Source organism: Gossypium hirsutum, chromosome D13 (genome assembly GCF_007990345.1).
Source record: "Gossypium hirsutum isolate 1008001.06 chromosome D13, Gossypium_hirsutum_v2.1, whole genome shotgun sequence".
Taxonomy (NCBI): domain Eukaryota; kingdom Viridiplantae; phylum Streptophyta; class Magnoliopsida; order Malvales; family Malvaceae; genus Gossypium; species Gossypium hirsutum.
In genome coordinates, this window is record NC_053449.1 from 62,971,282 (window position 1) to 62,986,974 (window position 15,693).

Sequence of the window (15,693 nt, forward strand, 5' to 3'; positions counted from 1 at the left end):
TTTTTATAATTTTAAAAAATAATAATGTCAAAATAAATTCTTATTTTTATTTTAATTTTAATTTTTGATGGGTCCAAAGGCTCATTTTGAACATATATTTTTATTTATGTTTTTTTTCTAATTTAAGAAATAATGTAAAAAAATCTTAATACTTATTTTTTTTTTGTAATTTTTACATATTTCTATAATTTTATATATTATACCATTTTATAATCTATATATTTTTTTAAAATTTATTTTTACAAATTCTATAATTTTTTTAAAATTATAGTTGATGATGTGTCACGTTCTCCGAAAAATATGTCAAGGGATTAAAAAAAAGTGAAAGCAACTACAAAGTCCCTCTATAATAGGTACAAGATCAAATTAGTTATTTTACTATTGGATGGGTCGATTTAACTTCTATACTATTAAAAAGAATTAAATAAGACCAAATGCGAAAGTTAACATAACATTCAAGAATAATGAAAAAATGTTAAATTAGTATAATATATAGTAATATATAATACTATAATATAAACATTAAAAATGTTAAATTACTTGTATATAAAATTTAAATAATGAAAAAATATGTTTTAAAAAATAAGAATAATGAAAAATATAAAATTATTAAAATTTTAAATTAAAATAATATAAATATTTTTAAACAACCATAAAATATTGTTTCTTCTCTCTTGTTCTTCTTTCTCGGTTTTTTTTTTTTTTTTTGGTGAGTTCGACTGTAACGATCTGTTTGATTCTCTCGTCTGCATTGGAGAGTCGATATACTTTTGCAAAGGTAATCTTTTTTCACCCAATTCTTTCTCCGTATATCCATTTCTTTTCCTCTTAATTTCACTAATTTGAATATCTTAGAAAGCTTCAAATTGGGTTAACACTTTCTATCTAATTCGATTTACGACAATCCCAGCGATTGGGTTCGACTATATCTCCAAAACCCAGAACCCTAAACCCAAAAATAACTATACTTCAAGCAACTATTTAGTACAGTATCAATTGCTTCAACCTAAAATTTCTTGCAATTGCATTTGAGGTATTAGTTTCAATCTAACTGGTTAATTCCTGTTTGTATTTCTGTGCATGCCATACTTGAATGTGTTTTCCTAGGCAAGATCTAGAAATTTCTTGATTTTCATTTTTCTTGCTTGTATGGTTGAAATTCATTGCTTTGATTTCTTTCACATTTGTAATTCATTTGGTGGATTTGGCTTCTTTAAACTAGTCCATTTTCAGGGATCATTTTTTCCTGTAAATTGTTCTTAAATTGAATCTCTTAATGCCAAATGTTAGTATGCACATTGTTTGGATTTTATTCATATTTTCTTTGTCTTCTGGAGTTTAGATTCCAAATTAGATGTATCCTAGGACCTTGGCGTTCCATTCCTTTGCATGATTTGTTAGATAGAATTTGATCGAAATCATCCTAAAAGCAGGTATCGGAATGAAGCAATCAAAGGACCCATTCGAAGCAGCATTGGAGGAGCAAGAGGAATCGCCACCTGATTCCCCAGTTGGTGAGGATGAGCTGAACAGCCAAACTCCAAATGAACCCCAGAACCAAACCGATGGTGGACACAATTTACTTGTAGATGATGATGATTATGATGACATGGGTCCCAACATAAAAAATCCCTCTCATCCATCATCAAGTTCAACTCCTAAGTTGCACTCTACAAGTGTTAATGCTAATGTTGCTACTAGAGCTACCACCAAGAACAAAGAATATGATGATGACGAAGAGGAGGAAAATGTGGAAGTTGAGCTTAGCAAGTTCCCTTCTAGTGCTGACCCTGCTAAAATGGCCAAGATGCAGTGAGTTTCTTTTTCTTTTACCCTCTTTTTCCTTATTTTTTGTTCTAATTTTCAGATAATTATGTATTAGGTGAAATGCCATGTTTTTAGTGTTTTAAAGGATCAAGTATAAATATTTCAAGGTTAAATTCTGCTATTAGTCCCTGTACTTTAATTTGACCAAATTTAGTCTCTGTACTTTTTGAATTGGTTAAATTTAGTTCTTGTACTTTTCGAATTTTGAAATTTTAGTCCTAGCCCTAATAGTAGCAGTTAAATCTATTTGGTTAAATTCAATTACTAGTCCTGTACTATGCGTATAATTATAGATTTAGTCAATATTCTCCAATTGGATCATTCTAAGTCTTTATACTTATCGAATTTTGAAATTTCAATCATAATGCAAAAGACGGTCATTAATCCATTAATTGCATTTTTAGAGAGTAATATGTAAAAAACATGGCATTACACATATGATAATGTTTCCCGCATCAGATTTGGAAAATAGCAAAACTTAACTGAATGAATTTATTAGTTATCATTTGGTGAGTATTGAAATTTTAAAAGTACAGGGATTAAATCCACAACTTTCACAAAGTACAGGAACTAATGGCAGAATTTAACCATATTTCAAAATATGATCCCTTGCTCTATACTTCTATTGCCTTTCTCTAATATAGGAGGCATCTGCCTAGAGCTGTTAAAATATTCTTTTCTTTGCAGAGCCATTTTATCGCAATTCACAGAGAATCAGATGAGTAGATATGAATCATTTAGGAGATCTGCGCTTCAAAGGTCTAACATGAGAAGGGTGAGCTTCTTGGAAAGCTTTTTTGGGTAGTCTTTCTCTAGAAATGTTATTATATATGATGGATTTATAATTATTTGTTGCCTCTTTGACTTGTTCTAATTTCATCTGCATGGGTGTGATAATTAACTGAAAATTTTGTGTATTATTGATGAATATACATGAGGTTCCTTGGTGCATATGTATTGTCAGTACAGCTCCAATCCATTTATGCATTTCAGTATTGCAAAAAATGATTTGATAATACATCGACTTTAAGTTTGCTGTGTGTATATGCAGTTGTTGGTAAGCATAACTGGCAGCCAGAAAATTTCTTTACCAATGACCATTGTTGTGTGTGGTATAGCGAAAATGTTTGTCGGTGAACTCGTTGAGAAAGGTACGTGCACTTTCCTCTTATAGCAGTAGTGTTGAGATTTCATTTCCAGTAATCAAATCAGTTTGATTGAAAGAGAGAACAAAAAGAGTGAAACTGGTAAAAGTACCATGGAAACCCTTGTACCAAGAGTCGGATTGCATTGTGCCCCCTTTACTAAAAAATGGGCAAATAGTCCCTGTACATTAGATCAAAAAGCAAATTTCTCTTGTTAAAAACTGGTGCTTGTAAGAATGAGATACACATGACATGCCACATGTAACTGTTTGGTTATTCTGTCAGTCTTGTCAGTTTTTAACAGTAGAAATGGATGAAATTTTTCATAAAAAGGGTCGGTTTGCTCTTTAATCTAATGTACAAGGACTAAGTTGCTCATTTTTTGAGTAAAGTGGGTGAAATGCAATCTAACTCCTAGTACAAGGGCTTCCATGGTGGAATGCTTGTAAATGCACCAAATATTATGATCAAATATATATGCCTTGGTGCTAAGAAGTTCATTTATCAAGACTTTAAGCTATTGAGTCTATTTTTCCATTATTTTGGTGGTTTGCAGCTAGAATAGTCATGACAGAGAGAACAGAATCCGGACCAATCAGGCCTTGCCACATTAGAGAAGCTTATAGAAGATTGAAGCTTGAAGGCAAAGTGCCTAAGAGATCAGTGCAAAGGCTGTTTCGCTAAGCAGATCAAGAAACAAGCTCGGTCATCAATTATCAGGTCTTTTTACATGGTTTGCACATTTGACTACACTTGTTAAACTAATTTCTTTTGAACCTTATTTTACCTTTCATCCTATATTCATGTCAATATAGAGGTAGGTAGATCCCTGTAGGCCATAAATCAATGTATATTTTGTGTTTGCGTTAGGCTTGGGATGTTTTGTTCAACTACAAAATCTTAAGTACAACAATCACTTTGCGAAATGTGACTGACCTTCCGGCTGACTTAATTTGCGAGCTTCAACGAGTGTAATTTATGGAAATTACAGTTCCTTATGATTTCAATTCAATTCATTTGTATGACATTGTGTTGAGGGGAGGTATACCATTAACTTGGACCTGTCATTCTATCGCACCAGAGGTCAGATGTTAACATGCTTTTATTAATATTTGTGAGATGATGGTCAATAATGGTAGAAGAAAGATGATTGTTCTTTAGTAGAACAACCTGAAACGTGATTGTTATACATGAAGGCATCTGGTCTTAGTATAGGGATTACCATGAAATTTCATACCTCCATAATCTTGGCTGGTATTTTGTACATTGGGCATTTGGTCTTAAGATATATAAATGTGTATTAAATCCCCAATTTATTTATTTTCCTTTTACAGATTTGGCCCACTGTTGATGAATTCTTCCTTAGAAGGACAGGATAATTTTTTTTACTGAGACATTCAGCCCTCTATCAAAAAAATCATGTACTTGTTAATAAATACTCAAAAAGGTTTTTTACTATAAGGTTAGGAGCAATTTACTATTAGAAAATTAGAAAGTGAGTAAAAATAAGAATTAATAACAGCATTAATTATTTTTGTTAATAACTTTTTTTTTAAATTAAATGGGTCAATTTAATATTTATATTATTAAAAAAATAGCAAATATGATGGTAATTATTTACATTTGTAAAAGTTGAAGAATTGAAGATAAATATAGTTGTGAAAAATATTTGTCCATTGGTCGAATTTGAAGAAATAAAAGAAGGGAATAATTTTAAAAGCATTACAATTTTCTAAATTTATAAAAATTCAAAAAAAGAATTTTTACAAAAAAAAAATTATTTGAAGAATTTTTTTGTCTTTCTTTTAATGTTTGAGTTTATATAAAGTTTTAAAAAACTTGTTTGGAATTTTTTTTCAAAATTTTGAAAATAATAATTATTTTTTGAAAATTTAAAATATTTTATGAATTTTTTTCGATTTATTTTTACTTTTAATAATTTCAACAAATTGTCTATTTAAATGTGGTGATATGTTTCATAATTGCATTTATTTATTTTTACTTAATATTGCATTATTGCTTCAATTATTCTTATTTGTTGAATTTCAAATGGTGTACATACCAGATTGACTCATTGCCCTATAAATTCTAAAAAAGGTCCTAAATATTCTAAAATAATTAGGAAAAATATAAAAAAAAGGGAAATTTTAATAAATACAAATAAATTATAACAGAAATACAAACATTCATTTTGTAAATTATAAAAATTAAATTAATTTAAATCCAGTCCAACTGATTTTTATGTCGGCTCAATCTTCTTTTTTTAACCTCGGTTGAATTTATTAGACTACCAATTTTCGAATCAATAGATTCCACCACCCAATTTGATTCTAACAATCATCATCTTGCTCTCTGTTTTTTCCTTTTTCTTTGGTCCGCAAAATTTTCTAGTGTAGAAACGTGAAAAATCTGTTAGAAAACATAGAAACTGGCATACAGCTGATTTCCTCTGTTTTAAAGAATTAATATTAACCACACCTTTTAACTAAAGGGAAAAATAAATGCTTACACCTATTTAACATTTTCTTTCTTTTGTAACATCAAAATAAATAAAAAATTTACCGGTTTTGTCTTGTCATAGAGTTGGAAGTCTCAGTCACTACAATATCATACACCGTCCAGCAATGCTTGTCAAAAACTTTTCATTCAACATTCATTTTCATGGTAAGGTTAATCATACCATTCTTTATTCTGTTCTTCTATCTAGATACATATACCACTTGAAATTCCTCCATCCATTTCAATAAATCCTTCACTCTCCCTCTGACAAGTTCTGATCTCGAGTATAACTACTTAACAGATTAACTGTCTCTATACAATTCATCTCTAAGACAATCTTCTTAATAATGATTTTAAGATTTAAACTGAAATGGGAAAAACCGTTTACTCCCATTTCTTCTAACCACTAGTTAGACTTAACATCAGGGGTGTAACTCCTTTAATTAAATAATTAAATTACTTCTTAACCCCTCTCCAAAATTACAAAAATTTAATCTAAATCCTTCATAACATTTTATTAAATGAAAGTAATAATAATTTTACCTCTTTTAATAAATTAATAGCTTAATTTTATGTATTTTTTAGTAGAAGGTTATAGCTTTGACCCTAAATTTTACAATCTTATACAGCATTTTGTAACTTTGCATAAATCCAAAGATAATATGCCCCCACTTGACAAACAAAGAAATTCTGGGTTTTCATGTTGAGTGCTCAAATTCTTTGTGATATATGATAGTGACCAAGAAATTACAGTGTATATAATCGGTGCCGTAAGACATCAAAAGAGATGGATAGTGAGTGCAGGTCAACCATTTCACTATTCCTTGTACGTCTTCTCGTTTTTCATCAACAGATTCCACAAACCAAAATCAAGTTATCATCTTTTTAAATGATGGGATGATTAGATTGTGATAATCTCCGACTTTATCTTTCCATTGTTGGAATCAAAATGGACCAATCAGCTGAATTAAAGATTGATTATTTGATGGACTTGATTGATGATATATTATCAGAAATAGAATACATCGTTATGAAGTGATAAATAGCATAATAAATTATGGATTCTTATTTAATTATCGTTGAACTGGTAATCTAATCATCTAAATCGATGATTTGATAATCGTTACTTCATTCTCTCTTCTTTCACCCCATAATTAGATTGTTTACCATGATTACAGGATATGAATTACTATTTAGAATTGATAATATCCCATTGGATGGTAAAAATATAATGAAAATCCTTGTACTAAATATCAAATTGCATCTTACTTCTTTTACTCAAAAAATGAATAAATTAGTCATTATACATTCGATCAAAGAGCAAATTAGTTATTTCTGTTAAAAATTTCATATACTTCTACTATTAAAAATTGTCATAGCTAACACAGTAACCAACAGTGACACGTGGCATGTCACATATATATCGTGCGTATAAGGATGAATTTTTAATAGTAGAAATGGATAATTTTTTTAACAGAATAATCAATTTACTCTTTGATCTAACATATAAAAATTAATTTGTTAATTTTTTTTATTAAAAAGGGCATAATACAATCGTGTTAGGCATCATAGTATTTCTAACCCATTGAATTTTTTGCAGAATTGCAAAGAAGAAAATTTAAGTTTCTACCTTAAATATGATATTTTTATTGAGAAAACAATAAACCTAAACAAAATTAATTGTAGTGTACCTTAAAACCAATGCAACAAATACTTTAATCATAAAAATAATAAATAAATTAACAGGGTTTTGGGCTTATATATGTATGTATATGACTTTGCAGGCTGTTGCATCATCCACTTGTTGCTTGGTCCCTCTTATTTTATGGTTTGAATTACTTTGGAAAACTTATGTTCTTTCATTTTCAACCACTATATCTTCAAATCAAATGAAAAGGAAATTGGGTTGGTGAATTATCGATTTTTAATTGAATTGATTCGATTGAATAAATAATTAAGAAATTTTTATAATAATTAAAAAATGTAAAAAATAATAATTGATTGTACTGATTTACGGATCATTCAATTTGATATTTTTTTCAGACTGATATTTCGATTGATTTTTGATCGGATTTTAAAAGCCATGTGAAAAAAATAATGCCCCACTATAATGTGATTACACTATCCCATCTTCCCACGAATTTATAATAATTAATTACCATAAAAAATTGTTATGAAATGAGACAAAACTACAAAATAACAATAATGATATTATGGTCTTGACTTGTATGGAGCAGTAATTAAAATTTTTGTCAGACATCTGTTTAATACGTGTTCAAACCGTATAACCCTCATCTTTGACCCTCAATATTATAAATAAAAGCCAATAGTAATATTATGATGAGACAAATCAAGACAAGCAAGAGTAGTTGATAGGTAATTTCAAGATTTGAGACATGTTTTGACAAGTGAGGAAGTTCAAAGGTGACATGAATATATGAGTTTATAGGTGATAAAGTATCTTTTATATGAGCCCAACAAAGGTAAACACATTTCAAGTTTGGAACATCAACTTAATTTGTGACTCATTTAGGGCCAATTCTTCATTACTTTTGAAAAGTGCTGTGGAAAAGTGCTTTTGAGAAGTGATTTTGAAATTTTTGAGTGTTTGGCATTGCTGTTAAAAAGTGATTTTGAAGAACAAAATGTCTATTTTAGACATGATATTATAAAGTAACAAATATGTATTTAAATAATGTTCAAATTAGTTAATATTATGATATTTTAGCAAAAATATTAAAAAAATTATTATAACTTATTGTTAATATTTTAATATATAATATTAATTTTAAATATTTCTAAGTAATTAATATTAATTATTTATTAAATTTAATTAGAATATATAAACTATATTTAAATATTTAAATATAATAATTAAATATTTGTAATTAGATATTGACACAATTGTATTATTATAAAAATTATTTTTTATTTTTAATTAATACTTTTAACACATTTGTATTATTTTATTTTAATATGTATTTGAATATATAACTCATATTATATGTAAACATAACATAGAAAACATAAACCTAACAAATTAAAATATTACATATAGTTGGATTGAAGTTTTAAAAAGGAATAATATTTATATATCAAATATAAATACTAAAAATTTTACAATAACATTTACAATTTAAAGTAAAATAATATATATATATATGAATATATGAGAAAGCATTTTTCTCAATTATGTGACACAAAATGTCTGCTTTTTGGCTGGGTAAAAAAGTAAAAGTGCAGTTTAGAAGCACTTTTTTACTGGAGAAGCAAAAAATTTCTGCTTTTTCATCTGCAGAAAAGTACTTTCCAGAAGCTAGAAACCTGACCCTAAATGAAGTGTGTTTTTCATTCCTTTTCACCCAAAAGCACTTTTATATGTAAAAGTACTTTTCAACCGGCCAGAAGAACTGGCCCTTAATAATTTCCATCGTACATATTAGTATCGAAAGTTTCTAACATGTAATTAAATTGATGACTCTCATAGTAATTCTATCTCATGTGATAGCATCGATCCTCCACTTAGTGTGTATAGAACGCTTAGAGTGACAATATCATGCAATTGATTTAAACCCAAGAATTTAAGTTTAATAGTGATATATTTAAGTGGGATACATGCTCGGATGCGATTAAAAATTATTAAATTAAATTAATTACAGTTATTATAATTGGGTCTGTAATTAGATGTTTGAACAATCCACTAAAATTCACAAGTATTTGATAATAAGTTGAAATTTTTTTTTGAACAATCTCATTATAAGTTTTGATCATATTAAATCTCTTCCCAACCCATTACTAGGAGGATAATGCACTTCAACGCACTCGAACCCACGTCTTTTTGTATTGACAATAATGTCTACACCAATCGAGTTAAGAGTCAATCGAGAATGAATTGAAGCATTGAAAACATTAATTATTACAAACACATTAACTGGCAAGCATTATCACATATATATATATATAGTTGAATAAGTTACTTAGAATGTCTTATACACTTTATGTTATATATCTTGAAAATGAAACGAAAGGCTCACCCTCTTATTTCTTTGCCTTTTGGTATTTAATATGTGAATGTCCAAGAGTGAGCTTTCATCTTCATAGTTTGGATGACCCCATTTCATAAAAGCGAATGCTGTATTGCCATGTGAGGTTCCACACTTACCAGGATGACGTGAACACAGGATGAGTCCAATTTTTTTTAAAAAATCAAATTTAATTTATAAATTTATAAATTAATATAATAATAAAATTATTTTTTTTATTTTTTTAAAATTTACAATTCTAATTTAAAATATTAAAATGTTCAAACGTGTGAATTTAAAATTTTAAAAACCCATCAACATGCCATCAATTCTAAAACTCAAAACTCATAAAATACTCAAAATATTTATATTTGTTTATATTTGAAAGAAAAATTTTGATAATCCATAAATTAATTTCACTAAACAAAATGAAATCAAAATTAGATAATATATTGGTAAAGTTTAAAAAATTAGCGAGTTTGTTGGTGAATTACAAGAGGAGGTAAAACTCTTACAGTAACGCAACTAGTGCAACTTAAACCCAAGTTCAAGCTACATATGGGGCAGTGAATACCCTGACCATCAGGTCAACACACAAGGCTTTAAAATTTATATTTAAATTAGATAATATATTGATAAAGTTTAAAAAATAAGAGTTAAAGATTTCTATCTTGCTTAATTGAAGTAGGGATGGCAACGGAGCGAGACGGAATGAATATTGTTAAATCCATCATCGCTCCATAGTTGGCACAGCATGCTTCACCACTGGCCTTGCTCCATTATGGATGTATAATCTTGAAAATCATTACTACCACATCCATATAATTTTCAATATTTTTAATATTTTCAATATTTTTAAAGTCAATGAAACATTTAAATATAATTTTTAAAAAACAATATTTAAACATAAATTACAATTTTTTATATAGATATTAGTACATTTTTATTCTTTTAATAATTTATATATATAAGGATAAAATGATAATATCTTATGATAAAATGATAAATATTAATTATATTTATTATAAATCTTTTTGAGTTTATATTGAGTTTAAAGTTTAAGATTTATGATTTATGATTTATGTTTGTAAGTGCATCGCAGAAAAAAATTAATAAAATAACAAAAGAAATATTTACTATTTTTATAATTATCATAATAGCTAATAAGAAAAAAGACAACAGCCATGACTGATCTAATTCCTAAATGTTGAAAATGGATGAAGATTATAGGATTAATTATACAATTGTCCCCCCAATTGTACTATTTTTCCTATTTAGGTATTTAAAGTTTTTTTTATCAAAAGTGGTACTTAAACTATCAATTTCATCTTATTTTACCTCTAAAAGTGTACAACATCTCGTAAGAATATGGCACATAGCACATTCTTAGTAGATGGTATTGTGTTTTAAGGTAAAACGAGATGAACTAATACTTCAGGTACTACCTTTGAACAAAAAAAAAACTTTTAAGTACCTCAGTGGAAAAAGTGATATAATTTGAGGGCCTCTTTTGCATTTAAGCCAAAATTCTAAGACATTAAACTTGCAAGCACCTCCTTTTGTTGTTCTTCCAATTGAATTCCGTTCTCACTAGTGTCAAGGTTGATGCCATTGTACCATTTGGCACAATACACATAGATTATGAAATCCACCGCGGTTAAACCGGCGATAAGGAAGTAAAACCGGTCCAAATGGCCATCATTGAGGTCGTCGGGAATCCACCCGGGACCGCCATCTCGGGTTGTGACCTCCATAACTATGTTAATTAACAAGCTACTAACATAGTTGCCAAGTGACATTGATGCCATGCAAAGTGAGCTACCAAAGCTTTTAATACCATCAGGGGCTTGTCCATTAAAGAACTCTAATTGGCCAACATACATGAAAACTTCAGATGCACCAACTAAAACATATTGTGGAACTTGCCAAAATATGCTCAATGAACTTTTTTTCGAACCGGGAGACACGGATTTGAGCCGTTGTATCTCAGTGACACCGGCTGCAACCATGGCAATCATTCCAATGATGAGTCCGGTCCCCATTCGTTGCAGCTCGGTTAATCCTTTGGGGTTACCGGTTAATGATCGAGACATGGGCACAACTACGTGTCGGTAGACCCCGGTCCAAATGAGAACGCTGCAAATATCGAAAGCCGACATGCTTGCAGCCGGGATACGGAAGTTTTTAAGTTTGGAAGCCATTACATCACCTTGCTCGACGAAAAGGGATGCCATTTGGGTGAAAATGACGGAGTAAATTATCGTACAAAGCCAAATCGGTAACATTTTTAGGACGCATTTAGCTTCTTCGACTTGAGTTACAGTGCAAAGCTTCCATGGATTGTTCGGTCCACGCAGATCCATCGAGGTTATCGTAGCCGCCTTGTCGAGGAACCTACAAATCGATTCGATTTCGAGTAGTTTAAACTAAGGAACATAAGTGTCTAATGATTGTTGTTAAATTGTTTTACTTACTTAAAATCGTTGCTATGGAGTATTTTTCGGCTCCCTTTGATTGCGGATTCAGTTCCTTCGACTTCGTACAAGGCATCAACGGTGGCAGGTGTGACGCCCCATTTCCGATATGCAGCGACGAATACTTGTGCAACGCGTGGCAACGGGTTTCCGCTTGCTTTTACGTACCTATATCTCGATGTCCCCGATAAATACAACAATAGTGCTATGATTGCTGCCCCAAAAGAAACCAAGAAGCCTAATGTCCATTTCCCTGAATCTTCATAGTAAACCAGTATAGTGTTTGAAAATAGAGAGCCTACATTAAGTGCAAAGTAAAAGGAACTAAAGAATGCGGCTTTCGATATAACTGCGTTCGGGTTTGAATCATCGAACTGGTCCGCTCCGAGCGTAGCCACGGTCGGTTGATGCCCACCATACCCGAGCGCTATAAGATATATCGATAAGTAAAACATAACGACACCAATTGATGACGGAGTGTTGCAAAGTTTCATCCCATCACCACAACCAGTAGGACTTATCAGAAAAAACCATGAAGCAAATGACAATAGCCCCAAACCCTGTAATCAACAACAATCCGATATCAATTTCGACCGACACGTTACAAGTGCATACATATAAACGAAGAACAACGGTGATTATCCGGTACCAGTACGAGTATGAGCTGAAAGATAGCACATGTCAAGTAACGACCCCAATACGAATCGCTAAGGAACGCTCCGATCAGCGAGCATAAGTAAACCGTCCCGGTCCATTTGCTAACATTATTGGCCGCTACGGCGTTATCTTGGTCGAGTACCCTGGTTAAGAGCAGCACCAAGTTCACCCCTACCCCAAAGAAAGCTAATGTTGCTAGGCCTTGATTCACTGCAACCAAAAATCAAATAACGAAGCAAACATTTCATGTACCATACATGCATGCATGCATGCATACATACATACATATAAATGAGATATACCTAGCAAGAGACTTGCTAATTTCCATCCTCCACATTTTTTCCTCTTTCCAGGTGAATGCTGGTTTTCATTCCCAGATTCTATTTTTCCAAAGCTAATAATTTCTTCATCAGCCTGTCATTATCAATAATTAAATAAGATCAACAAATAAAATAATAATAATAAAATATTAAACCTCGAGTTTAGTCCAAAACATTGATGGGTTTTTGCATATTCAGTATCCAACATTTAATAAATTATTTTAATTTTAATTTACTAACCTTTTTTTCAATCTCATCGGTAGAGTACTCAATATCATCCATTGATAATTTCTTCTGCAAAATATATATATTAATGAAACAGTAACAAAAATAACTTAAAATTGTTTATTATGAACTAAACCATGAAAATCATTTTTTTTTAACTTACTCAGAGTTAAATGAAAAATAAGCATAAAAATTATTAGTATGATAACAAAGTGAAGAAAGGAAGAAGAAAAATTATTAGTATGAGAACAAAGTGAAGAAAGGGTCCAATATATATAGAGAGGAGTGCATGCCACATTTTTTAACTCATTTTATAAAATACGATGAAGTGGGATTGAATTTTCATTTGAAAGTGATATTCCATTATTAATATCAGAAAATATTTTGATAATCACTCTTAAATTTCACAATTGAATCCATGTATATATATATGTACTTATTATTTTCATCATAAAGCATATAGAATAGTCATAAACTGTATATTCACATGGAAGAATTTGTATCCAAGCCATTTCTTATCTCTAAGAAAATACATATGAATTATGAAGAATATATATAAATGTATATATTTAAGAAAATATTGATGGGTTTTTGCCATATATTTTAATTTTAATTTGCTAACCTTTCTTTCAATCTCATCGGTAGAGGACTCAATATCAGCCATTGATAATTTCTTCTGTAAAATATATATATATTAATGAAATAGTAACAAAAACAATTTAAAAGGGTTGATTGGCATAAGCATTGTTGCCAATGTAGAAAGATATGAGTTCGAGTGTGTTGAAGCACATAAAAAGACTAGATATGACTAGAACCTCATATCTATTTTAGGATTTATGTTCGTAATTGTTACTCCCCATAATATAATCTCAAAAAATTGCATTTCTACTTAATTTCTATTTCAAAATAATTAAAATAGTAAAAAAAAACTTCAATGTTTTAATTTTAAATATTATTAAATTTTATTTTTAATATTTTAATGAAAAATATTTCCTTATTATCCTTTTATTAATAAATATGAATAAATACTTGTTTTTTTATTCAAAAATAAATATTTCTAACAAAAAAAATCTCTATTAGTGTACAGAAGGTATAGAATATAAAATTTAAAATGCTATCTAAAAAATTCAATTAATAAAATTTAAGAAAAACATTTTTTGCAAGAGAAAAAGAAAATCTATTCTTTTGTAATAAATTGACATAAATATTTTTTCTACAAAAAAGATTTTATATTTATAGTAAATAATCTTCACCCATACCCTTAAACTCGGATTGAATTACTAATTTTCAAGAAAGCCATCGTTTTCCCACCTCTAGATTCGCCCCTGCTAAAGTTACTACTAACCTTTTACGAAACTTAGCAACCGGCAAGGCAACGTCTTGTAGAACTATCAAAGACTCCGGCGACGGCGGAGAACCGGTGTCGAGGGCGGAGAAAGGGAGAGTAGTACTCCGTGAAGTAAAAAATAATGATCCGGTGAAGCCTATTGTCATTTATGGGGATTACAAACAGATGAGAGGACTAATAAGCTCACAATTACAAATTGTTATGGACTAATTTTCAAACTCTTGATTTTCTTGCACAAAGAAACCGTGCAATATGCACTTGGTATTTGCTTTTGCGATGAAAAGAGTAGGGGCTTGGGGGTTTGAATGTTAAAAAGAGAGGATTCTGTTGAAATGTAACAAAATTTTCCTAAAATTACTGAGCCCTCCCTTCTCTAATGTTTACTATTTCACATTTTTCTTCTTAGTCCCTTGGGTAATTCTACAAGTCAAAATTAGTACTTTTTTACATTGTTGTAATTTTGATAAGTATGAAAATTAGGGTTTTATCAAACTAAATATGGGATAAATATGACGCTTATGCATGAACTTTAGTCCAATGTGCAATTTGATACATGAAATTTGATTTGGTACAATTATACACGTGAAGCTTGAATTGTGGTTTATGTGTATAGAAAAACTTTGATTTTAACTCAATTGTGGTTTATATAATTTTTAAAATTTTCAAGTGTTGATGTGATATAATCACAGAGTGTCGTGTCATCATATTTTAGTGAAATACTAAGGCTCCGTTTGTTTCAACGTAAAAGCTTTTACGGAAAATATTTTTAGCATTTTCCAATGTTTGTTTCATGTAAAATAGGATGATCAACGTAAAATTACCCCATTATTCCCTTAAAATGTCTTACCAAACTTTTTTTCGTAAGACATTTTCTAAATTGATAAGGCTTTGTTCACTATAACACCCACATACTCAACCCGAACATCGAGTCAAAGTACCGGGATGTTACATATTCTCTACTGCATTCTTCACTTATCAAATATTTTCTTATAAACTTTCATAACTTTTCAATTTAATCTCTTTTTGTCATAAAAGTTCAATATTCACTAATTAATCATATTAAATCAATTTTATTTCTTGTTACACTTTAATCACATAATTTATCTCAATATCATGTTTCACATATTAAATTTCTATGTATTTCACTTGTATTATTTTATCCACATAGTTTCTCAA

The 15,693-nt window shown here is 29.6% G+C and overlaps 2 protein-coding genes across 3 annotated transcripts; one reads left to right on the plus strand and one right to left on the minus strand.

The window, feature by feature from the left end:
- Positions 1–629: 629 nt before the first annotated feature.
- Positions 630–3,979, plus strand: LOC107945405 (transcription initiation factor TFIID subunit 11). Its single transcript, XM_016879408.2, has 5 exons — positions 630–778; positions 1,434–1,812; positions 2,515–2,602; positions 2,879–2,978; positions 3,529–3,979. The coding sequence occupies exons 2-5, from the start codon at positions 1,442–1,444 to the stop codon at positions 3,654–3,656; spliced, it is 687 nt and encodes a 228-aa protein (XP_016734897.1). The 5' UTR covers positions 630–778; positions 1,434–1,441; the 3' UTR covers positions 3,657–3,979.
- A 6,653-nt stretch (positions 3,980–10,632) lies between these two features.
- LOC121225304 (protein NRT1/ PTR FAMILY 7.1) lies at positions 10,633–14,779 on the minus strand. Of its 2 annotated transcripts, XM_041109550.1 has the most exons (7): positions 14,515–14,779; positions 13,792–13,845; positions 13,185–13,238; positions 12,927–13,038; positions 12,617–12,834; positions 11,968–12,527; positions 10,633–11,887 (listed from the first exon to the last, which is right to left on the minus strand). In XM_041109550.1, the coding sequence occupies exons 2-7, from the start codon at positions 13,831–13,833 to the stop codon at positions 11,023–11,025; spliced, it is 1,851 nt and encodes a 616-aa protein (XP_040965484.1). In that variant the 5' UTR covers positions 13,834–13,845; positions 14,515–14,779; the 3' UTR covers positions 10,633–11,022. The 2 variants fall into 2 exon arrangements, with proteins under 2 accessions (XP_040965484.1, XP_040965485.1); XM_041109551.1 differs by lacking the exons at positions 13,792–13,845; positions 14,515–14,779 and adding an exon at positions 13,333–13,391.
- Positions 14,780–15,693: the final 914 nt, after the last annotated feature.

Bases quoted from the DNA above. Each gene is read 5' to 3' on its own strand.
- LOC107945405 (XM_016879408.2), top strand. From the start codon at position 1,442: ATGAAGCAATCAAAGGACCCATTCGAAGCAGCATTGGAGGAGCAAGAG. The intron at 1,813-2,514 runs GTGAGTTTCTTT...TTTTCTTTGCAG, and splicing joins GCTAAAATGGCCAAGATGCA to AGCCATTTTATCGCAATTCA. The intron at 2,979-3,528 runs GTACGTGCACTT...GGTGGTTTGCAG, and splicing joins CGGTGAACTCGTTGAGAAAG to CTAGAATAGTCATGACAGAG.
- LOC121225304 (XM_041109550.1), bottom strand. From the start codon at position 13,833: ATGGCTGATATTGAGTCCTCTACCGATGAGATTGAAAGAAAG. The intron at 13,239-13,791 runs GTTAGCAAATTA...TATATTTTGCAG, and splicing joins CCGATGAGATTGAAAGAAAG to AAGAAATTATCAATGGATGA. The intron at 13,039-13,184 runs GTTAGTAAATTA...TGATAATGACAG, and splicing joins CCGATGAGATTGAAAAAAAG to GCTGATGAAGAAATTATTAG.